This window comes from Cupressus sempervirens, chromosome 11 (genome assembly GCF_028749045.1).
Source record: "Cupressus sempervirens isolate cs-2001-9-10 chromosome 11, ASM2874904v1, whole genome shotgun sequence".
Taxonomy (NCBI): domain Eukaryota; kingdom Viridiplantae; phylum Streptophyta; class Pinopsida; order Cupressales; family Cupressaceae; genus Cupressus; species Cupressus sempervirens.
In genome coordinates, this window is record NC_143128.1 from 451,541,104 (window position 1) to 451,567,382 (window position 26,279).

The window sequence follows — 26,279 nt, forward strand, 5'->3', positions numbered from 1 at the left end:
TCAAAACTTCAATTTTCATTGTTCAATGTTCAAGTAGTTACTATTTAGTATTTAGCATTCGCAATTTTCCCATTTTACTTCTTAATAGTCTTGTACATATTTTTCATAACTAGTATTTTAAGTGAAAATTGATGTGACTGAGGATTAATGACTTTGCTTGCTTCTTAAGGAGAAGACTCTAAAAGATAAAATGACTACCACAACTGAAACAAGGCCTAAAATGACTAAACAACCAAGCAAAAGAGGGGGTCCCTATTTGCAGTTGGGCAATATGTGAAAAGGTCACAACAACATCAAAACCAACTGCACTAACATTACTAAAAATAGTAACAAATTCTATCAGAACTCATCATTGACTTGATAAAAGTAGTAAGAGTATCCAGAAAAGCTCTAGAAAAGGGTGTTATAGTCTTTATCCCCGTTTCAACAAGAAATTACTTTTTTCATCACCTCCAAGATTCCCTTAACTCACTCATTAGCCTATGACAATCTCATGAATAGGCTAATGGCCCCTTCACACTAGACTGACTTAGGAAAAGAGTATTTTATTTTTAGCTAAATGTGATCTCACCATAATGAATGATGTTCTACTAATCCTTTATGTGCATTTTATAATATACTCACACCTTGACGATTCACTTGGTGTACCATATAATGTTTTTCCCTGATTAGAGAATATGTATATATAATATAAAATGAAATTGGGTTTTTCAAGCCATAAAGTTTTTTCTTCTATCTAATATTAGCAATAAGATCTTGATAGTTACATTTAAGATATACCAAAAACCAAGCCAGCTCAAGGTCCCACTCCTAATCCTTAAACAAACAATGCATTGAACATAAAGAATGCTGCATCCATAAAAACTCCCACTCAGTGTGATATATGATCACTTCAGCTATAACAAAAGAAGAGAACTCCAAGGATAAGAAATAGGCATATCAAAACTGCTAAGGACTTAAATAACGCACATATAACACACCAATGACTTATGATAGTTAAGCGAAAATTATTGATGAAATTCAAGGATAACACACAAGAACAAACATGGTAATGTTTGCCAGTTTTTTTCCAAATTACAGTACACATATTCATATTTCTATTGGTAAGAAAGCTTACTGATGCCATGCCGCTCTTTAAGTATTCGTAAAATGGCTAGAACAGCAATCCGAGCTTCTATCTGCAAAAATAGCATGGCATCCTTGACAATTATGGACAGAGATGTTTCAGAAGAAAAGAATTGGACATGGAAATGTCAATTATATGAATATAAAGAAACTAGGATATGAGCTTGATTTCCCTCAATGGAAAAGTGCTTTAACAAAGGGTACTTCTACGCTGGCATATCTCTCCACTTTCCACATTCAAACAATGCGTGAAGTTGGAAATATATTAAACAACTGCACAAGGATGATGTTTCCATTAAAACTTCTAATTAAAAGAGGTCACCTTGGTCAGTCTGTCAACTCGTATTAGGTTATTAGTATTGTCTTCTCGAGCATGTGTAGCAATTTTTTGGAACAATCCTGCATAGGAGACTACTTGTCGGGTATGTTCCCTTTCTTTACAAATTGTCTTTTCCTTAGGCCTTTGATCTAGATTTCTGTAATTATTATGTTGTATGGCTCCTTCTGCCCATTCTTCAAGTAATCCTTTCAAAAAATTATCGTCTGGAGCATACCTGCATTATTGCACTTTGTCAGACATGCTCAACTAGATCAACTATAGGAACTACACAAAGACTATATTGACAAGACATAGTACTAGCAGGACAGTCTAATAAACTACTTGCTTAATGTTTACCCAGCTGTTCGCATTTCCTCGTATATAGCCAATGATTGCAGAACTTCAGCAAGATTGCCATAATTACGCCGTGCTCTCAACAATGTATTATATGTCACCTAAAAAATTAACCAAAATGTTTATAGACTTGTGTGATGTACGCTGCAGAGAAATAGTTCATTTCATAAATGATGTTCTCAAACTTTTATATAGATTTGTCCATAATTAATTTACAGCTAGTATCATATTGACGAGTTCAAGTTGGCATCTTTTATTAGAATGCAATGTGTATCCTTTCCTATTTTACTAAAACCTGACTATCATTAGACACTATTAAATCATTGAAGAATTTTTGAGCACAAGTCGTAGGAGGCTTATGCTAAAAAAATGGATTCTTACAGATGACAAATAGTCGATTTTTACTTTATATTGTATATATCTACAAAATACCTTGTGGGTTTTGGCATATCCATAAATTTCTATCAAATCATATCTAATTGTAACTATTCATCACTTCAACAACACCAGAAAACATGCCCCTGAACTGAAATTCTAATTCTTGCAAGCTTAACTTTATAAATATGATTTTACAGAAATCAATTTCCATACCCCAATTACATGTGGTCTATCCTTATTGTTACTGGGGCAAACCAAGGCATGTCTTAGTTTAGCATGAGCTTGCAAGACTCAAAGACTAGTTAAGTTAGTTCAAAATAACACACAATTATGCCATACAAATTTTCTGCATATGTCACCTTATGGTTCAGCTATTTGAGGACCGAGAGACAAAGGAAATGAGTTTTATTTCAGAAACAGATAAGCGAATCCCACCCAAAAGAACTGTACATAGAGGATATTTGTCTTTCCCACCCTCCTGCACAATACAATATTTTCCTTAAAAACTATCCAATTAATGTTCAATTGATGTAGACATAACACACAAATATGATTAAAAAAAAAATACATAGCTGTAGCTTGATTTTAAATGCACCATAATGCAGCAATAATCAATTGTACTAATAAATATGAACAAAAAATTGCACATATAAAATAAAACACCAGAAAAACTCAAAAAATGTTATGTCCATGGGTGTATGTCTGTACATCAATACCATATTCAGCTCATAGAAAGAAAACATAAAGTGGCTATGATTGATCTTCTTCATTAAAGAGATTCAAAACCTATTGGGTTTCATCAAGTTTGGTGTGGTTATTTCCTTGCTCAAAAAGTTTCATAAGGAAATAACCCCAACGCCGCATAAAGAAAGTAGAATTAGCGCCAAGGAAACAAGACAGGGAATGAAAGCAACTCAAAAGAAGCACAAACCCTAAATATGGATAAGAAAGAGCCACAATTTCATATTCTCCTAAGGAATGGTCGAAAGAATTATTTGGTCAAAGGCATTAATCATGCTATAGGTAATATCTTCCCAATCGGTAGCATCTTGCACCAATACAATTCTCTTTTCTAGTCTTCATGAGTGAAGGAGATTAAACTTGGCTAGCTCAAACGCTTTCAGCTAGAGACCTATCATACACTTCTCTTTCCAGAATTCTCAGAAAATATAACCCCCATATGCAGCCTCAGTACATCGCTAATTTTAAGAAAGATCTACCCATGCTATCCATGGCAAAACACAGACTTATCTCAATTTTGGGAATCCAAGCCCCAAAAACTAGCTCTAAAATTCCACCAAGTGACACCTTGCCAAGGTCCAAAACCCTTTAAATCCTATTGCAAATAAGTCATAGAAATCTCAATGAGACTGGCAAACCCAAAGCCAATCTTCAATTTGTTCTAACCAATACCAATGATGCAATTTCAACATTGCCAAGCGATTGTAGTGTTCCCAACCTCCGTGAGGTGATTCGATTGACCTCAAGCTAATAGGGTTGTATGGAATGACTACACGTGTAGCAGAACTATGGGCTGTACGGTATTGGAGGGAGGAGGAAGTCATACTTTTTTTTTTAAGAGATAGTACAGGCATGCTGGAGTGGATGAAGGCCGTACGGTGTGATGGAACCCAGAAATTTTGGGCATTCTCTTGAGATGCATTCGGCAGGGTTGGCTGATGGAAAGAGTATCCTCAATTCTGCAAGGGCAAAACATATATGTTAACAATCATACTGTTAAGCATGGACAGGTGTGGCAATAGTTGTTGGACAAACAAATCGATTTCATTAGCAGAGAATTAAGTAAAAGGCACAAGTTGGAAGAAGAATTAAACTTGCCATTATCAAAGCACGAGTTCAAAACAAAGTTGATCAATTCTGAGAGTGAATGTCCTTCACTTGATGCTTCTAGTTTGCAAAATGTTTCTTCCAAGCATTTAGCTTTTGCTACACTACCTGAGAGCTGATTGTGCTGTGTCATAAGAGCACTGTATTGGTATCAAATGCAGGAGGATTGGACTTTAATGCAGATTTTGATATGACTGAATGCATCGGATGCAGCATTGATTAATAGATATGGAAGTATTTTGTTCCCAAGTTTTGTCAATAGTGCGGAATCTATTTCATTACTACAATCCAGTTGGGACCTTGCAGATGGAGGAACGGGATCTTTTCCAACAGAATATTCCCGCATTTCTGAATCATCCAAAGTATTGTTGTTACTCAACCTTTGTTGGATTAGGGATTTCAGAGGATTCTATGCTTTTAGTAGGCCGGAATGAATATATGCTTTAAGTAAAACCTATGGAACTTTTGCAAATAAGAATTTCTGTGTACAGTGCTTTACCTAAATAAAATGGCTTGGAGATGATTAAAAGTACAGAAGAATTCGAAGTCATGATTAGTTTTTCATAAAAATCAGATTTCTGGAAAGGCTGGCTGTCTGTATTGATGGTTGTCACATCATTCAGATCACAAATAAATATTAGGCATTTGGAGAAAGCCACATTATCTACTGTCGAGTGTGCCTGAAGAGTATGTCCTGAGAATGGTCAGATTTTTACCTTGGCTTGCTTGGAACTCGGCAACTGGTTTTATTTTTGAATCAGCATGGGCAAACTTTGTGATCGATATTCTTATTTTTATTCTGACTGGACATGTGATTGGCTCATGTTGATACCTTTTTGGGGTCCGGTGGATCAATAAATGTTTGCAGGGTGTTTGAAAAACTGCAACAGATTCCAGTATAGATAATTGTTATAATTACATTGACTGTGGTGATAAAAAATATAAGATTGTTCACTGAACATATTTCATGGATGGTATGGAGAACCAATCCAAATGCGACAGACTATCTTTTGGGAAGCTAATCAAAGAACTTTATGTATGGTGTATATAATACAGCAGTTCCTGTTACAATGGAGCCTAGTTTCGTTAGAAAATATGCATTATTTTTTTTGGGGTTTTTAGCAAATCGGTGCTTTTGCCAATGATCAGGTTCCAAGCCTTTTTCCATGGGCAGAAATTTTCGAAATGTGGTTTAAAGGAGGCACAGCAACCGCTTGGATGGAAGGATTTGTAGATTTCTGGATAATCATAGCCCAATATTGTGTGGACAGGTTTTGCCGGAGGAGAGCCATTAAAATGCTATTTATTACTAATAGTTGCTCAGCGGCTCTCTTCTAATATTTTCTTTTGTTTTGTTGCAGGCATACCTGCTGGAAGGCATTATGCATATTGGAAGTTGAATGTTCATGGAGAAGACTTTATTAATCATAACTGTGTATTGCAATAAAATCAACCCGACGGGCTGAGTTCGTGAGAGAACATAGAGATAATCCTGCAGCAATGTTATCTGTTTCATATCCCACGCATCCCCAGTTCGGTAAGCACATCAAGCTTAATAATCGGGTCTAGATTCCCTATGCACGTTTTATCAAGATCAGGAAGTTGAGATACGATGGGCAATGGCAGATTTTGAATACATCCATGTCTTCATTTATGTGCGGCAGTTTTTTCTTCCTCTATCGTGTTGTGTGTATCGCAAGGAGGAGGAATTCATAGTTCAGACTTTACTCATACTATGCGATGGCATGTCTCGTATCATACAGTTATTCTAATCTTGCTAAGGAAATTATTAATTGTTGGTTTTCATTCCCAATACCTGCTTGTGTTACAAGTAATTCCAAAAACTCACTGATCAGTTACGTGTTATGAAAAGATGCCTTGTTTTGGGAAAGGCATAGTGCCTTTTCGTCTTGTATAAACAGAAGAAAGGTAAAATCTACAAAATACATAGCCCATGTTATTTGTAACTCCCTGCATATTTTGAAGCATACATATTATCGAATTTTTTCAAAGGGAAATTGTTGAAGCATTGAGCAAAGCAATTGGAGATTGGAAATTGTTGAGCATAAACAATAAAGTTGTCTGTGAACAAGCTGTATTAATAGAATAGAGCATCAATAAATTTGAATGTCTTCAATATAAGCCATCTAGCACCAAAATCAGTAAGAATTTTATTTGTTTTAGAGTTACAATATGTATAACTCGTCCTTTATGATTTTGATGATTATTTGTTTATAATTTACTATTTCGATAGGTACATTGAGTTGTTCATTGCTTTTCAGATTTGATAAATACAAATATTGCAGGATATAATCTTTCCTCTATTTGTATCTATTGTGTCCACATAAAGGTTAAATCATGGCAGATTAGTCTGAATACGCAAAAGTGTAACAATTTGTGGCATCGTAATAATTGAATTATCAACAAATATAATATCGTCGATATCATTAAGTTGTATGTAAGAAATATATGTTTGACTCTATGACCCATTAAAATTTGGCACTGATCATTAATTTGTTCGTGATTTTCAACCCATATGCTGGCAATTCTTTAGCTTTTTCTTTTTAAGAGTTTGAATCTTATTGGTAATAATACTTCGTTTTAATTTTTTCTTTCAGCAACACACAGATCTAATAAAATAATCAAAGTTTGAAGATAAATTGTTATTAATCACAATCCAAAAAGTTTCCTTGACACTTGCTAGTTGAGGAGTTTATTTTTACGTTATAATCTGCTATAAATCATCTTGGATCCGAGTGTTTGATATCCAGGATTTGGGTGAATAGGCCTTGGTCTAGCGGAGCCAAAAGCGCGGAGGACTTGAATCGATTAGATTAATCCTGTTAAGTTGGCCAAAATTAGTTAGATACCCAGCATCGAGCAGGCAAGGCTCGTAGGTTTCTAACCAGCGATTTTGATAAGCAACACGGTGGATTGGGGGTCAAAGTAGCCGTACAGTGTGAAGACTCAGAGTGGCCGTACGATGTGGAGGCTATGTGGTCGTATGGTGACCAAACTTTCAAGTTGTAGAGTGGATCAACTTCTTGTATAGTGGGGTGGCGAAGTACGGTGTGGGTGAAGGGTTATGCAAGGAGGCCATACGGCCCATAGACCATGGAATAGGAGGGTTGTACGCCCAAGAAGGTCGTACGGAACACAAGTATGCTGTCCAGTGATGTATTTTGGCTATTTTCTAGAATGTGTAAAGATGAAGGGTGTGTGGATGGAAGAAAGAAACTCAATAATGCAATCTTACTTTAGAGATCCAAATTCATCAGATAGAACCAAACAATAATGAAAAATAAAACACTAAACCTTCAACGAGATTTGCCAAAAGATGGTGCTCTGATTTGCCAAATCCGAGTAATGTGTCACAGGCGATGGAATAGGGTGAGGGTTGAATCCCACCAAAACTGGAATAGCCAAGTAGGGAAGATCTTTCACTTCCGAAATGGTGAACAATAGAGAATCCCGACTAGAATTCGCAATACAAAGAAATAATCCAAAATGCATACCTAAAGACTACGGACAAGCTGTGCTTAAATACCAATCAGGGAAACCTTTTGAGGGTGTACAAAGATAGTTGACGGCGACACAAACTACGGAAACAAAACAAAAATGGGTTCGAGATGTATTAAATCAATCGGCCCATTAACAATAGTTTGATAAATGATTTATTTTATAATGAGAACATTACAGTCCTCCTATCCCAAATTTTGCTCATCCTCAAGCAAATGCAATGCGGGGTTCTGGAGAATGTTCTTGCCCTCCCACGTCACATCGTCCAATGGCAAGTGTTTCCAATGCACCAAATATTCCTTTACCGTGCAGTTCCGTTGGGTCTTCTCACCATACTTTGATGATCTTGACTGGTTCCAATATGAGCTTCCCTTCAGTAAGTGGTGGAAGGTCTGTGGCTACCATGATGTTCTGCCCCACGACCTTCTTCAAGCATGAAACATGAAAGACATTATGAATATGGTTTCCCTCTGAAAGTTCCAGCTCATAAGCGACTTCACCAATGCGACTAACTACGCAATAGGGGCCATAAAATCGTGGCTTCAATTTTTCTTTTCCCTTTTCCTTCAATAGGGATTGTCGATATGGCTAGAGCTTGAGATAAACCAAGTCCCCTACTTCGAAACTCCTCTCCATTCAATGTCTATCAGCATACATCTTTTGTTGATTCTATGCCCGTTGTATGTTTTCCTTTAGGTATTACAGGATGTCTTGTCCCTCCTGAAGCCAGTCCCTCGCCCTTGGTGTGCGACTGTCTCCCAGCATTGTCTCAATGAAGGAGAGGGGTTCATACCCATACAGAGCTTTGAATGGTGCCATCCCGATGGACATGTGATACGTGGTATTGTTACAATATTCTCCTAGGTGTATCCACTTGACGCACGCCCATTGTTGTGCCGAAACATAGTTTCGAAGGTAACCTTCGAGCCAGCTATGCACAATCTCCATTTGTCTGTCTGTTTGAGGGTGGTAACTAGTACTTGGTGACAATTTGTCCCTACCAATCAAAACAGTTCTATGCAGAAGATACTGATGAATCGCCCATCCCGATCATTAGCAATGTTTCAAGGTAACCCATGCAGATGAAAGACTTCTCTAAAAAATAGGTCGGCAACTTGTGCAGCCTGAAAATCTGAGGTAATGGTGAAGAAATGTTTGTACTTTATCAATCTGTCAACTGCCACAAAAATACAATCATTTCCGTTCACCTTGGGAAGCTCCGTTATGAAATCCATTGAGATACTTTCCCACTTATGTTCTGGAATTGGCAGAGGTTGCAATAACCCGGTAGGTAGAGTATGTTCGGATTTGTTCTGCTAGCAGACCGCGCACTATCTTACATACTGCAATACGTCTCCTTTAAGTCCTTCCCATGAAAACCTCTCTCAGAGAGTTCTGTAAGTTTTGAGGAAGCCCGAGTATCTTGCCAAAGGTGAGTTGTGTACCTCCTTCAAGATTTTTTGCTTCAATTTGGATTCTGGCACTAAAAATATCCGATTCTTATAGTAGATGATGTCATCCACCAGTTTGTACTGATTGTCCTGGGTGTTGCCATCCATTAGATCACAGGCAAATTTGTTTTTGGAATATTCTACCAACAAATGTGCCTTCCAATCAGCTGAAATCTAGTTTAGTGAACAGATGGCGGGTTTCCTATACAAGGCATCTGCGACCACATTGTTCTTTCATTTCACATATTCAATGTCAAAATTAAAAGCCTAAACCTTGCTTACCCATTTTTGTTGCCTCTTGTTCAAATCCCATTGCTTTAGAAAATATCTCAAACTATTGTGATCCGTACGGATGACAAACTTAACATCCACCAGATACTATCGAAACTTGGTTAGTACATGTACAATGGCAAACATTTCTTTGTCGTAGATGGAATATAAGCATTTCGTTTGTATAAGTTTCCTACTCTCATAAGCTATGGGGTGTCTATCTTGCATCAATACCGTGCCAATGCCTTCTTCGAATGCGTCGCACTCCAGAATGAACGATTGAGTGAAATCAGGTAATGCAAGTACGGGACAAGTGCTCATTGTCTCTTTCAGCTTATTAAAAATAAGTTGTGCCTTTTCATTCCACTGGAAAGACCCCTTGTCAGATCCGTTAAGGGTGTGCTAAGCTAAGAGAATCCTTAAACGAACCTTCAGTAATAACTGCACAATCTGAAAAGCCCTCGCAAATTCATAAGTGATTTTGAGGGAGGCCAATCAAGGATAGCCTGAGTCTTCTCCTGATGAACTTGAATTCCATATTTATTGACAACATGCCCCTGGTACAATATTTCTGTCATAGCGAATTCACACTTGGATTGCTTGGCGAACAAAGATTGCTCCTCCATGATCCTTAGGACTTCATCCAGATGCGTCAGGTGCTCCTCCCATGTTTTTCTATAAATAAGATCATCAAAAAATACCAATAAGTACTTATGCAATTGTTTGTTAAAGATGCAATTCATGCATGATTGGAATGTAGCAGGTGCATGTGTTAATCCGAAGGCATGACCAGAAACTCATAATGCCCATAGTAACAACAAAAAGTCATCTTTTCCACGTCTTCCTCATGTGGATTTGATGGTATCCAGAACGGAGATCTATTTTTGAAAAATACAATACGCCATATAATTCATCTAGCAACTCATCTATCCTTGGATTGGGATATCTATTCTTTATTGTTTTTTTGTTCAATGCATGGTAGTCCACACACATGTGCATCATCTCGTCCTTCTTTTTGACCAAAACCACTGATGATGCGAAAGGGCTAGAACTGGGACAGATCCATCCTTTCTCTAGCAATTCTTGAATCATCTTTTTGATCTCATCTTTGAATTTCTTTGGATGGCGGTAAGGTGTGGTTATGACCGGCTTGGTTCTTGCTTCCAACTCAATAGTGTTCAAATCCTCGATGAGGCAGTATGCCAGGATGAATGTCTATAAAAACTTTATCATGTTTACTTAAAATATTCTGAAGATCATCATCCTAGGGAGGTGTCTGTTGCCCTTTTATAGATTCTGCCGAAATAAAACAATGTGCAGCCCAAACAACATCATCATGCCGAAAAATTGCCTCCATCCTATGCGCAGAAACTTCCTTCAGACCCTCATTTTCCATTCCACGGAGAACAACCTTCTTTCCATTGACAACAAAAGTGAAATACATCTATTTGAAGCTCTAAGTGTATTCATCATGTGTCTCCATCCACTGTATGCCCAAAATAACCTTCATGTCATCAAGGTCCACTATGAAGAAATCCTCAGTCACCGTGTGATTTTCCATTGTGATACTTAGTTGAGGAACAAAGTGTGTGTAGGGCAGAAGAGTCCCTTCGGAAACCTTGACCTGAAATCCTACGTACATCTCCGTAGGTAGACCTCTTCGCTTCACTAGAGATGAGTGTATGAAGTTTAGAGTGGCTCTGCTATCGAGCATCACCATAACCCTTTGTCCTTGACGGGTTCCCCATACACGAAAAACTGTGCACCTCGGGTTACTGGCTAGAGCAATAGTTCCCCCATGGTGTACCAATGCTGCAATTCTTTCCGTGCAGTTCAAACTAACCATTTTGGTGTCGTCATGATGTTGGTTGTCTTCAATGGGTATTTCTTCCTATTCGTCCTCATCATCAGAAACGACCTCAATGTAATGGATCTTCCCTTTTTCGAGGCATCTGTGGCCCAATTCCCAAGGTCCCTTGCAATTGAAACATAATTTCTTGTTTTGAAGCTCCTATCTAGTTGCTTCATCCAATGACGGCTTCTTGAGCGGAGGTTTATTATCTCTATCCCTCGAAAACACCGGCAGTTTGGAATGTGAGTAACTTCATGAGGATGATGTCGATGATGATGCCATACTTTGTGCCTTCTTAATGGCCTCCAATAGGGTGATAGGATTGAACCCCTTTACCCAACCTTTCAATGGTTCTATCAGTCCATCAATGAAGAGCACTACCTGTCTTCTTTCAGAAAAGTCCGTGACCAAAATAGAGAGTTTCTGAAATTCTGCAATATACTAGTCGACCGATCAGTTTGTCTTAGCTATGCCAAATCTTTGAAATTGAGTTTTGGATCATTACCATCAAATTGATCTATCAATCTCTCAATGAATTCTGCATAAGTATTTATTTGATCATGCCCCAATTTGATGGTGTTGTAATGCCACCATTCATGCGCAACTCCCTCCAAGTGCAATGCCGCAAATTTAATTGCTTCTTCTTCTGGCATGGGATTAAGCTAGAAGTATCGGCCTTCATTACGCATGCTTGCGCATATATGGATTTGGATCCGTCAAATGGAGACAATTTACTTTACTCAACTTCCTTCTAAGATCATCATTAAAATATCCTCTGTTTCCGCCCCTCGAATATCTCATTCTCAGATCTGCATAATCTTTGTAGGATATATCTTCCTTAAAATTCGCATGCTTCCAATCTTCCCTTAGCTATTCTTGCATTTCTTCAAAGGTTGGTTGTTTCCCTCAATGTGGTGGAAAAGATGGCATGGAAGGTCAAGAGCGTGCTGGTTGAGGGTTTTCTTTATCCAATACCAATCCACACTATGTCCATTTTGTTCACCAGATATTTTATTGTCTGCCAACTTCTTGAGAGTTTCTTCCATGAGTTGTTGAGTATCATTGATTTGTACCTGATTCCTTGCAAGCTCCTTCAATAGTGCCATGAGTTCAATGGTTGTGGGTTCCGGTTTGGCAACCATTCTATCAACAGAATGTGTTCTTCTTCTCTTCCGGCTATAAACTCTCATTCACTATCCACATGCTGGCAGGATCGAAGCTCTGATATCACTGTAGTGTTCCAAACCTTCGTGTGATGATTCTACTGACCTCAAGCTAATAGGGTTGTACGGAATGACTACACATGTAGCCGAACTGTGGACTGTACGGTATTGGAGGGAGGAGGAAGCCATTTTTATTTTAGTAATAGTACGGACAGGGTGGAGTGGATGATGGTCGTACGGTGGATTGGGGGTCAGAATAGCTGTAAGGTGCGAAGGCTCAAAGTGGCCATACAGTGAGGAGGCTATGTGGCTGTATGGTGACCCAACTTTCAGGCCGTAGGGTGGAGCAACTTGTTGTATAGTGGGGTGGAGAAGAAGTATGGTGTGGGTGAAAGGTTATGCAAGGAGGTTGTACGACCAATAGAACATGCAATAGGAGGGTCGTACGGCCAGGAAGGTCGTACGAAACACAAGTATACTGTCCAGTGATGTATGTTGGCTATTTTCTAGAATGCAGAAAGATGAAGGGTGTGTGGATGGAAGAAAGAAACTCAATAATGCAATCTAACTTTAGAGATCTAAATTCATCAAATAGAACCAAACAATAATGAAAAATAGAACACTAAACCTTCAATGAGATTTGTCAAAAGATGGTGCTCCGATTTGCCAAATCCGAGCGAAGTGTCACAGGCGATGGAATAGGGTGAGGGTTGAATCCCACCGAAACCGAAATAGCCAAGTGGGGAAGATCTTTCACTTCCGAAATGGCGAACAACAAAGAATCCCAACTGGAATTCGCAGTACAAAGAAATAATTCAAAATGCATACCTAAAGACTACCTACAAGCCGTGCTTAAATACCTATCGGAAAAAGTTTCTAAGGGTGTACAAAGATAGCCGATAGCGATACAAACTACGGAAACAAAACAAAAATGGGTCCAAGATATATTAAATCAATCGGCCCATTAACAATAGTTTGATAAATGATTTATTTTATAACGGGAATGTTACAGAGGTTTGATGCCCAAAATATGGATAAAGAAGTGCATGGAACTATTAATCCCCATTAGCAGTTTTATTGTATCTAACATTTGCAAAAGGATCAAGAAAATCTTATTGGTTATCTCTGATATCTTACACTTAACTATAAGAATCTGCAAAGTAGAGCAGAGGTAATTGTGAATATCGTCACATTGCATAACCAAAAAATTCCAATTGGATGAAATGATGCAGCAAAACACTCATACCAAGACATATGTCACAACCTCTCACACCGGCCTTTGACCAGTAGCTTCACAAGGATGACTAGTCTCAAAATCTCTTGAAAACATCTCCTTGTCAACCAATTCTATTCAGCGAGCTTTCACAGAATGAGAAAAGTCACACAATGGATAAGAACATCCTAAGGAAACCCACTGCTTAATTTGTCTCCTTAAGTCTTTATCTTGGTATGATTTCTTAATTTCTATACCTACTGAGAATTCAAAACTATAATTGGAAGAGTATTAAGCATGTATCAAAATTGTCTCTCTTTTATTTTTCCTGAAAGAATGGGTTCTTACCCAGTTTTGATAACAGATTTTGTATAATGTTGCCTTTATCCCGTCCTAATTCTTTTTCCTTTGATTAAGGATAACGAATTTTTGAATGGTATTGAATTTTCTATGATTATGCCACTCTTGTTACTAAAAAAAAGCACAATTATTAACATTGTTACTCTAACCTTTAATAGCATCCAACGAAAACTAATCAATCTCAATTGTACAACTCTAGCAATCCCATTGCTTTTTGAAGCATCCTTGGGACCAATATCCCAACATTTATGTGACCATTCAAATTTTCTTCCTCATTTTTAGACAAAGGTTAGTATGGAAAACTAATAATTTTTCTACTCTACTCATGGTTAACATGCAAATGGATCTTATGTAGGCTAGGAGAATATACATATTTGCTGGAACTTTTGCAGATATTCTACACCATTACATCATCTATCCATGGTTATTCTAAGATCTCCATTCAAAGATGCATTATTTGATGTGATTATCAAGCCTACAATTTTATATTGTATGAGGTTTGGGAATGTATATTAGGATCCATTGATTCGAACCATATTAAGATGGCCCAGACTCTCATGCAGCAGCACATAATTTGTTACAGGTGGACTGTTCCTAAGAGCATCATCCAAGACAAGTTTATCTAGGAATGACTATCTCTAAATATCATCCCAAATATTTTCTACATTAACTCAAATCCATGGGAAATAAGTTGCTAGTGATCAGAGATATCCACATTTAGCTTGTATTCCTTAATTGAGCTACAGTTGACAACAACAATATTAGTATCTAAAACTAGCTTACTCCTTCATATCAATAGTACCTTCTTTTATGCATCTCTTGCACCATCGTTAGAGCTGTCAAAGAGGACATTCACAAACAATGCATCCAAGTAACCTAGACCTACCCTCCTTTGCTACTTTGCCTAATGCTTTCTTTTTACACAAAACATTTCTAAAGAGTAGAGGATAGCATCATCATCTGTCACATCACTGAGGCTTCCCCTTAGGCAACTCAGGGTTTGTTTCCACTAGTTATCGATTGAGATGTATTATCATAGTATTCACTAAGATTGAATCTATAGTCTTTGGACCATCCGTAAGGTGGAGACTCGGGTGAATGTACCTTCAAATGCCCCATTTACTTTGATATCTAAGGGAGAATGTTTTTTCTCTAATTCTACAAACATTTTGTAATATCCCTCAACTGGAAATAGCTTAATCCAACATTAATTTTCTTCACAAACCAATGGTTTGACATTCCGTCAAACACTTGGCGCACAATTATGTAATATGAAGGCAGTTATCTCTAACCAACAATGTCATCTATCAAGTAAAATTGGACTTGCAAGAAAAGATTTGCAGATTATTGCTTTGTAAAAAAAATAAAAATAACAATTGGAGATAAAACTGAAATGTTCAACGTGTAGACACCTAAAAACCTTTAGAAAATAAAGTATTTTTATTTTCTGAAAAAGTGCTGATGACATCATCATTTATTAATTAATTAATTAATTAATTTTTATGCCATTAAATCCCTTTATCTTAATTAAAAATATTTAATTAAGGAATCCCTCCCAAAAATGTTTAAATCTTATTTAAACATTATTTCCTTATTTATTAATTATTTAATTAATAAATTGACCAAAAAACCCAAAATAAATAAAAAATTTATTTTTTGCCCAAAACTTGGCCAATTTTCTTAAGACCACTAACCTCTTCCAAAATCTTCTAATCCTTCTTTAATTTTAATTAAAGGCTAATCCCATCATTTCCTACCCCTAATCCCAACTCAAAATATTTAATTAAGATTAAATATTAATCCTCATGTTTATTAAAAAAGTTTCAATAAATATCTCCTCAACCCAAACCCTTGAAATAAATAAAACTTTATTTATTTCCTAAAAATCTAATTCATCCTCATCCTAAGAAGTTCTAGACTCTTCTAGAAAGTCTTCATCCTCATCCTAGGAAATTCTAGACTATTCTAGAAAGTCTTTATCCTCATCCAAAGTCTAGATTCTTCTAGAAGATGTCTTTAAACCTAATCCTAATCCCCTTCTAACCTTGTCACATTCCCTAAACATGGGTTAAGACTTACTAACCCAAGCTAAAGTTAACAAATATCTCCTCCTTCACCCACCCTCATTAAATGTCATCCACGTACCTATCCCTAAGTTAATCCTAAACCATCCTAATCCATCCTCTAATCATTTGCACAAGCTTAAGCAAGCTTAAAACCCTCCTAATCAAGTCCAAGTCGAAATTGCTCTCATCACCCTCAAAATATCTCAACCATAAAACTTTATGAAGCCCACTAGGCCATAAATGACTCTTCCAAGCCCTTTTATTGCTCTTACAAGTCATTATGAGGGTCTTTATGAAGATTTTATCCCTTGAGCCTCCTTTGTTGACTCATCCTTCCCCTTTCCTCCATCCTCTCACCATGTGACATGTGTCACTCCTTGATTGGTTGTAAGAAAGCACAATCCATGTGCTCTCTTCTCATGCAATCTAAGCCCTCCATGAGCTTTTTCCCATCCTTGCATCTTAGCCCTCAATCCCTCAAGCCTCTTGCCTATAAATTGGATCCTTCCCCTTTGCAAAATAACACAATCCATGAAGTAAAGTCATAATGTCATTTTGAGAAGCCATTTTACATCAAAACCATACACTCACACCCAAATTCCAACTCCATTTGAAGCCCTTTTTGAAGCATAAGCTTGAGCATACATCCTATCTATTTAGACAAAGCTACTCAACAAGAGAGCTTCTCATTGAGAGAGCCCATTAATGACTCATATTCTCAATTGAGAGTTCATCTTAGTCTATCTTGAAGTTTATGAATTTTGTTTAGTTTGTAGAAGCTTTATTTAAATTTGGTTTCTATTAGCATATTAACATTGCTCATATACATTTTGGCACACCCAGTGGGACCCCGCATGGGTCATCTTCATTAGCTTTTTTAGTCAAGTTTTGTATGTCATTTGCTGATTTTGGCTAATTTTTCTTGTTTTTGTGATTGGTAGGATTGTATAAATTGGTTTTGTAGGTCCACATGAGCATGAAGAAGACAAACGAACTCATAGTCTATCTCATAGTATTTGCAGATTTTTCAAGCTTATAGGTGGACAAAGCACTTGAAATTCTTCTTCCTCTTCTTGTCTATATTCTTCTTATTCCATCTACTTCTTCTTCTTCTTCTTGTGAGAGATCTTGGCCATTTTTTTTTTAAAGGAAGCAAAATCATACACACTTCTTTTTAGTGCTTAAAATGAACCCCCAAATCATACTTAAATCCATTAAAAAATTAAAAATTTGCAAAAAAGAAAAAATCTTTTAACAAGTGAAACTAAACCAATCTAATCATTTGCATCCTTGCAACATCAAGGTTTTAGATGCATTCATGCAAAGTTAGGAACACTTCATTTTTGGGAATTTAAAAAGAACTTCAAGTTTCCATTTCAAAAGGTTCAAAATCAACACGAAGTGCACACTAAAATCTAAATCAAACTCAAAGCATCAATCAAGGATAAAATGAACCTCATTTGCAAATATGTTAAAGTTCTTTTAAAAATCTCATGAAAACTAAGAGTCCTAAATGGTTGCCAAAATTGTCCTTAAAAGCTTTGTTATTTGTTCCAAACAAATGTCTTGTTGCAAAATCTTGAATGTTTCTTAGGTTTTTTATGCATCAAAACAATCTAGGAATATCATTTTTGGGCTTAAAACATGCAAACTAGAACACAAAATCTTGAATGAAAAGCAAAGTCCAAAGAGTCATTTTCACTTTTGAGTCCAAAAACAATCTTGAATGATCTAAGGTTAAAACAAAGCACTTCAAAGTTCTTAAAACAACACACAAAATTTCAATCTTGAATGCTCAAAGGAAAAAACTTGAATGTTTAATCACTTGTCTTTGAATGCATGTTGCTAAAATCACTCTTGAGTGCCATGGATTAAAATCAAAGTTTGTTTTTTTATGAATGCATGATTAAAACAACAAATCCAATCTTGAATGCCATAGATCAAATAATCATCTTTTGGAGCATAAAAAGAATCTACATTTTTGTAATCTTTTAAATTATAAAAACAAATAAAAATGCTTTGAGTGAGTTTGTCGTTGGACTCACCCTCTTTAATCACCCATCAATTTAACCATTGGTTGCAATCTCAGCGCCATCTATGGGGATGGGTCTACCTAAGAGGGTGTTAATTGCTCCACAAAGATCAAACTCCACTCACTTGGGTCTTTAGTGGTTTTCCTAAGTTAGAAAATTCTTTGAATGCGCATTAATCTCGCTCACACTTCATTTGGGCATAAAAAATTGGAAAAATTTTGACGTGGAGGGCCTCCAAGCGCGTGCTTGGCAATCAAGTTTCACACATCTTTGTTTTGGGCTTAAAACAAACTCACACTCAATCTTGAATGTCTAACAATCAATAAACATTGCATGGTTTGGACACATTTTCAATGATGCTCGCATTTCTTATGTTGACGATCTTTCGACTTTCATTATGCTGACGATGCTGTCAAATTGGAATAAACATTGTATGCCATAATCACAAGTGTCTTCAATCATAGCTTACAAAATCTAAATCATCAATTGGAATAAACACGTATCTTTTAAAGCCCAAGATCATGTATGTGGTCTTGTTTTACACTTTTTAGGAGGCCTGCTTGGGGATTTCATCACCCCTTGGGACGACCTCAACTCCAGCGTTCCGGCGGAGTATAAAAATCGGGAGGTGAATCCAAAGACACCTCTCTTGGAATCAAGATTTTGTCACTCGGGCTAAGCCTCAAGGAACTTTATACCCTTGAGAAGTGAAAGAGAAGTGGGTTACCGCTCCTCTCGGCTGTGTGACATCTTTTTGATTTCATCTACGGATTTGGGCCTCACATACCTTGCGTATATCGAGGACTCCCTAGCTATAACAAATTTCATCCTTGTAGAAAGCTTCCTAGGATGTTGGTGTGTTTGACATGCTTGCTCCAAAAATTTTGTCTGCTTGTTTGTTCATAGCTTTTGAATGAATGTTTGCCAACTTTGGTCAAAATCCCAGAAAAGCAGAAATCTCCCAACTCAAGGCATACTTAGTGTAGTCACTGCCTTATCAGAAAATCATCCAAGCTCCCCCGATGCAACCGAATCTATCTAGTTCTTTGCCTTAGAACAATCCCAAATCCAAAGTCCATCCAAATCATCCCCCCAGCCAGCTAGCAACCCAATCCAAAATCACCCAAGCCTTTAAAGAGTTGTTGTCACTTTGCTAGATTTTGCTATCCAATCAATCCTACCAATCAACCAATCTCACCAAGGTTATCCCTTTGACAGAGCATTGTCTAGGGTAATCCAGCTTTGTCACTTGTATCCCTCATCACCTTGAGCTAAAGGTTGGGATCCACAAGTGGTCAATCTCGTGTCATGCCATAGGATCACTAGTCTATCCTTAAGTTGACACAATCACCACGAATCCTGCACATAGGAAAGAAAAACTCACTTTTTGATAGCATACCCTTGAAGTCTTCCACCCACAAGAAAGCCAAAGATCTCCAGCCAATCCTCATTAGGTTTGTCATACAACTTTGACTCTCCCTAGGAAATCTTTCATTAGCCAATCCAAAATTTGTGCTTAATCCAAATCCAACCATGAGCTTTCGTGTTCATCCATATGCAAGACCCCATCCCCATCAAACTCATCATCAAAGCATGAAGTACGAATCCTATCATGATGTGTTTGGTCGCATTGTCCTTGCTCCCGCCACCTCCTATTCCAATGATGATGAAAATCTTGTTGACTATGACGGGTATATTGAAAGCCTTAGAAACATTCCCCCAAGCATCCCCCAAAATCCAAGAGTTATTCCAAACTATCTAGTCATGCCATCTGATATTCCAGCTTCCCCTCCATCACCCCATCAACCAAGCTTACAATCTTCCACCCCCATCACACTAGCTATTCCTATCAATCCACCTCCACCTTCGACACATGAGTCTCCAAGGAATCTCCTAGAGGAAATACAAGAAAAGTTGCCTCCAACAGTTGATAAGCCATGTCATCTAATCCAACCACGTGAAGTAGTCAGTGATGAAGCTTCCCCATCTATAATATCACCTCCATCTCTCATAGCTATCATCCCCATACCATCCATCAAATTGCTTAAAATCTTTCCACTTCCCGCAAGCATCAAAATCCCACCACCTATCAAATCCCTCCAAATCCTATCCACATCGCCTCCAAGCATTTCCCAAATCTCTCGTAATGACCCTTATGCATCCATCTTCTACTCACCCATCTCCACTACTGAATCTCCCATCTATCCATCCGCTGCCTTTGAAGAATCCATCCCTTCACCTCCTATCGCACCATCCACTCCAAACCAATCCTATCAAGATCCTGCCCAAAAGCATGTTGACATCCCCCAAAGCATAAATGAAGATATCATCGTACCATGTCTTCCATCCATAGTGCAGTCACCATCTCCTCCATCTCCAAAACCTCAAGCCATATCTCCTCCACTACAAGATATCTTGTCATCCCACCAGCTACATCAAGATCCTATCCTTCCATCTCCCCCGCTCCATGCTTCCATCTTACCACATATCCAAGCTATTCCACCATCTATAATCTACCCTCTTGGTTCACTTACATTCATCCACGGTGGCCCTCTCTCAGGAGAAGAATTAAGAACAGTATCTCCCCATTGCAATACACCTAATAAATCACTTCTACCATTTTCTGCAAGCAAAAAGTTTCCTCAGCTTGTTCAAATGCTCAATCGATGACATTATCAAGGTCAAGGTTTAGGACCACAAGAGCAAGGAATCAGAGAGCCTATTATTGCACAAAAAAATCTAAGATTTCATGGTCTTGGATATGTATTCAAAGGCTCACCATCTAAAGGTGTTGGTACACCACACCCCCAAACCAAGCCTATCTCCAAGCCCACCATGTCAGCCTCCCATCACTCCTTCAAGAAATCTTATGTCATCCCCCCTCCACCATCTTTGCAACCCAAAACAACCTACCATATCCCCCCTTCATCCGCTAAATCCATTTTGGGTCCCTATGTCCCAAAATCTACCATCCTCCATCCTCCTATCAGCCATCATAAAAATCCTATTCCATCCATTTCTATGCAAGATCAACAAAGGCACATATCAAGGCACATCATCCATTATCATCCCCCTACATGCTCTTTCATATCCTCTCCATCTCACAAAGCTTCTCCTAACCATCTTCCTAAAGCTTACCACAACAATGTGAATGCCAACTTCAAAATGCATAAAGCTAAAAATTCACATCCTAGGCAATCATATATCTATTCTAAAAGACATACTCCAAAAAGGAAAAATCCAATCAAAGAATGCAAAACAATGCAAAAGCCTATGAAAAGAAAATCCAAAACCATGTGGATCCCCAAGAAAAAAGTTGAAACCCAATGCATAATGGCATCCACCATTGCTAATCCCCCATCTAGTGACTCATGTCCCCCATCTCCTAACTCCATCTTGGGTGCCTATATCCCCAAGCACGCTTCCACAAATCCTCCATCATGCCCGCATCTACCATCTATCCCCCATATGCTCTTTTCACACCCGTTCCAACATGTGCCAATGTTGCTCTTGCAAGCATCCCCATCTCATGCTCCTTTCCAGCATTTTCATCCCTCCATCTCCTACCATCAATCCCATCTAATCCGATCTATTGCATAAATCACAAATCCGGTGTACCAACAGCTAGCAACAAAATTGAACATTCCAACAGCCAGTGAAAAATCCCAAAAAAGCCAAAATAGCTGAAGAAAGCCAAAATCATTCCAGCTAAGTCCAAAGTCAAAAAGTAAAAAAAAAAGAAAAATAAAGTGTCCACTAGTGAAAACTTGGCAATTCAAGCACCTTGGACAAGTACCATGATGAAAACTTGGCAAACAAGCGTCATGCGTAATCCTGCCATCCCCAGCTTAGCCTATCACCCTCATGCTTTTGGTCATCTCTTGACATCCACCTCCATCTTCCAATCTATCCACCTATCCTCCATCCTCCAGCTTCCATCTCACACCATCCACTAATCTTATGCAGCTTCAGCCAATCATCTCAGCTATCATCCATCTCCCTAGCCCCTTCAGCTTTTTCCATCCTAGCTTCAATCCTATCACATCCATCATAAAAGCTCCTTCCGCATGTTATCTTCTAATTGGGGGCACTATATTCCTTGGAGATCTTGTCTTGTCCATCCTCCCTTGTCATTGGTATCTAGCTCTAGGCTATCCTCATGCAAACCCAATGTCATCTCTTTATATCCATCATAATCCTAGCTATCTACCATCCTATCCAGCCATCTCATCCTGCTCCTCTAGCTATCCTTGGTCACAAAATCTCTCATCATCATTGGATGCATCCTGCCAAATCCATATCTTTCGCTATCACCCCACCCTTAGCTTTCGCATCTTGCACAACATCGAACCATCCCGCTATCCTATCATCCTGAGCTTTTGCCTGCTTGTAACTATCTTGGTTCGTTAGCTTGTACCATATCTTGATTAGCTCACTTGTAAATATCTTGGTCTGTCAGCTTGTACATCCTCTTTAGCTTAGTACCATTGCATCTATCCAGCGTTCGTGTCAGTTCGTCCTTGATCAGCATCTTGCACCCATCGCACATCTTGGTTAGCTATTCCAATGCATCCTTTAGCTAGATTTCCTATCACCAAAGTGTTATCTTTCTTAGTTCAGCTTGCCAGACGCATCAGTCATCCAAATCCACCAGCTTAGGTGCTCTCCGATAGGTCCTTGCAGGATATAGCTTTCCTCATGTCTGATCTTGGTTCGTTAGTACCTCGTCCTACCCATCTCGTTGGCAAACAGTTCTCTTTTGGATTTTCCCTTTCTTTTGATTTGGACTCTTCCCTATTGGGTCTTGAAATATCTTTTCCAAGCAATCTCCTTGTTTCCTCCTCAAGGTTGCCACGATCTTCCATATCATGGTATACTGTGAATGGGGCAATCAGAGCGTAAGGTCTTGATCATGTCTTTTGCTTGTTTTCTTTTTTGCTTGTGGGTTACCCAGTGTCATTTCCACACTGCTTCCTCTGGGATTCATGTGTGATACTGGGGCAATCCTTGTGTGTTTGTTTTGAGTCAGTTCATCAGTCCTCTGGACAGTTGGTGAAAAGGCCTTAATGTTCTTGGTAACCTTGGCAATTAACCAACAGTCCTATAGCAAATCTAGTGCTCAACTACATGGTGGTACTTCTCTTTGAAGTATCCCCCCCGCTCAAAAAGCTTCAATGGTTTTCCTTCATCTCCATTATCCCCCATCCATATCCAGCATCCGTCTCTCCTACCCCAGCTTATGCATCAGTATCTCTTTGAATCACTCCTCACCTTTAGCTTTAGGGATCCACAATCCTAGTCTTAGGGATCCACCAATCCAAATCAATCCACCAAGCCTCATCTTTCGAGATCCACAATCCTAGTCCTAGGGATCTCCGAAACCCATCTTCCGCTAATCTGACTCTTTGAAATCCTGTTGCATCAACTTTTTTAATCCCTTCATCCATCTCCCTATCCTGGATTCCTTTTTATAGCGCTCCGCTCCTTCATCCTCCACCTTCCCTAAAGTCTTAAGCTTGCTTCCTCTTGTGCATCTGATTCTCCTTTATCATTCGCCTATAGGGAGAGTTTGAGCTAATTCAGCCCCTTCTCTTTACCAGTCTGAGTTTCCTTGCTCATCCGAGATTCTTGTACTTTTCAAGAAGCCATCGAGCCTCGCTTTCTCTCCCCGCTGCCTTCTTGAGAGGGCATCTCACAGTCCATTCTCTCCTCTTCTGCTCCAGCCTTGGGCATCTTATTTTCTTATCTTTGATGCCATGCCACTTGCGGCATCACATCAAAGAGGGGCAAAATGTAGACACCTAAAAACCTTTAGAAAATAAAGTATTTTTATTTTCTGAAAAAGTGCTGATGACATCATCATTTATTAATTAATTAATTAATTAATTTTTATGCCATTAAATCCCTTTATCTTAATTTAAAATATTTAATTAAGAAATCCCTCCCAAAAATGTTTAAATCTTATTTAAACATTATTTCCTTATATATTAATTATTTAATTAATAAATTGACCAAAAAACCCAAAATAAATAAATAAATAATTTTTTGCCCAAAACTTGGCCAATTTTCTTAAGACCACTAACCTCTTCCAAAATCTTCTAATCCTTCTTTAATTTTAATTAAAGGCTAATCCTATCATTTTCTACCCCTAATCCCAACTCAAATTATTTAATTAAGATTAAATATTAATCCTCATGTTTATTAAAAAAGTTTTAATAAATATCTCCTCAACCCAAACCCTTGAAATAAATAAAACTTTATTTATTTCCTAAAAATCTAATTTATCCTCATCCTAAGAAGTTCTGGACTCTTCTAGAAAGTCTTCATCCTCATCCTAGGAAATTCTAGACTATTCTAGAAAGTCTTTATCCTCATCCAAAGTCTAGACTCTTCTAGAAGATGTCTTTAAACCTAATCCTAATCCCCTCCTAACCTTGTCACATTCCCTAAACATGGGTTAAGACTTACTAACCCAAGCCAAAGTTAACAAATATCTCCTCCTTCACCCACCCTCATTAAATGCCATCCACTTGCCTATCCCTAAGCTAATCCTAAACCATCCTAATCCATCCTCTAATCATTTGCACAAGCCTAAACAAGCTTAAAACCCTCCTAATCAAGTCCAAGTCGAAATTGCTCTCATCACCCTCAAAATATCTCAACCATAAAACTTTATGAAGCCCACTAGGCCATAAATGACTCTTCCAAGCCCTTTTATTGCTCTTACAAGTCATTATGAGGGTCTTTATGAAGATTTTATCCCTTGAGCCTCCTTTGTTGACTCATCCTTCCCCTTTCCTCCATCCTCTCACCATGTGACATGTGTCACTCTTTGATTGGTTGTAAGAAAGCACAATCCATGTGCTCTCCTCTCATGCAATCTAAGCCCTCCATGAGCTTTTTCTCATCCTTGCATCTTAGCCCTCAATCCCTCAAGCCTCTTGCCTATAAATTGGATCCTTCCCCTTTGCAAAATAACACAATCCATGAAGTAAAGTCATAATGCCATTTTGAGAAGCCATTTTACATCAAAACCATACACTCACACCCAAATTCCAACTCCATTTGAAGCCCTTTTTGAAGCATAAGCTTGAGCATACATCCTATCTATTTAGACAAAGCTACTCAACAAGAGAGCTTCTCATTGAGAGAGCCCATTAATGGCTCATATTCTCAATTGAGAGTTCATCTTAGTCTATCTTTAAGTTTATGAATTTTGTTTAGTTTGTAGAAGCTTTATTTAAATTTGGTTTCTATTAGCATACTAACATTGCTCATATACACAACGAAGCACCAACTCTCTGAATTTATGAAATTTATTGCAAATAATGTTTACCAAAACTAACTATGAGACTACCAGTAGTAAGAATCAACTCTGTGTATCATTCTATCATTCAATTTGCTAGATCACCAAAGTCTTAACAATAAATGCTATGGAAACTGTATGTGTGTTGGGCTTCCTCAAATACAACTTGCAGGCACCATGAACAGAGACACAAATGCCAAATGGCAGATACAACTCGGCACTTGAATGCAGAGATGCAGTAACGCCAAGGTACAGGTAACAGCAGATAAGCCTCATCAATTTTTTCAAAGAATGATGGCATTCACATTGATCTCACAACTGTGCACTGATTTATTGCAGATTAATTGCTGCCTATAAAAAGAGATTTAGGCACCTGTTTCAGAACTAATATGCAAGGGAAAGCCACACAAAATAACGAGAGATTGGGCGTCCAGAGAGCACTAATTACCCGTGGTCAAATTCAGATGCAAATGCCCCAAAAATCAGAGATAAGAACACCCGGAAAACAGATATAGCTAGCACCCAGAATTCAGAATTCTCCTCCCAAACTCGCTCACCCAGCCACAGGAAAAACAGTAAGGGTGATATTTCCAGAATTCCAATACCAAAACTCTCCAACCATAATTTGCTTCTCAGCCACCATTTTAACGCGAAGCCCAGATTGTAGATTGCAAGTATTAAATGAGATAGGAAACCATTCCAATTTCTTTCCACAGTGATTGATTTCTCCTGCTGGAATTAATTCCTCAGTCAAAATAAGAAACAGTAGAGGAAAATGCACCAAATATGATAACTCAGCAGTATTTGCAATTAGACTTCAGCCAATTCTAGAATTAATTCACAATACCTCAGCTGTGAATCATCTGGCAATCCAAACCTTTATACTTCAGCAAGGGCAAAGAAATCCAAGACTTCAGAATTGCCACAAAGACAACAAAAGAAAAATAAGATTAACAAATGATCAGACGCTTTTCCAATGAAATGAGCTCATATTTATAATCCCCTATTGGCAAAAAATTTCC

At 38.0% G+C, this 26,279-nt stretch overlaps 1 protein-coding gene across 4 annotated transcripts in view; it reads right to left on the minus strand.

Moving 5' to 3' along the window:
* Window positions 1-26,279, minus strand: part of LOC149530352 (Tetratricopeptide repeat (TPR)-like superfamily protein) — a 287,943-nt gene that overhangs the window by 27,347 nt on the left and 234,317 nt on the right. For all 4 annotated transcript variants that reach the window (XM_089811938.1, XM_089811941.1, XM_089811939.1 and 1 more), the window contains 3 exons: window positions 1,802-1,899; window positions 1,448-1,679; window positions 1,118-1,178 (listed from right to left, as the gene is read on the minus strand). In XM_089811938.1, coding sequence (XP_089668064.1) covers window positions 1,118-1,178; window positions 1,448-1,679; window positions 1,802-1,899 — 391 coding nt within the window. The remainder of the gene's footprint in view (window positions 1-1,117; window positions 1,179-1,447; window positions 1,680-1,801; window positions 1,900-26,279) is intronic.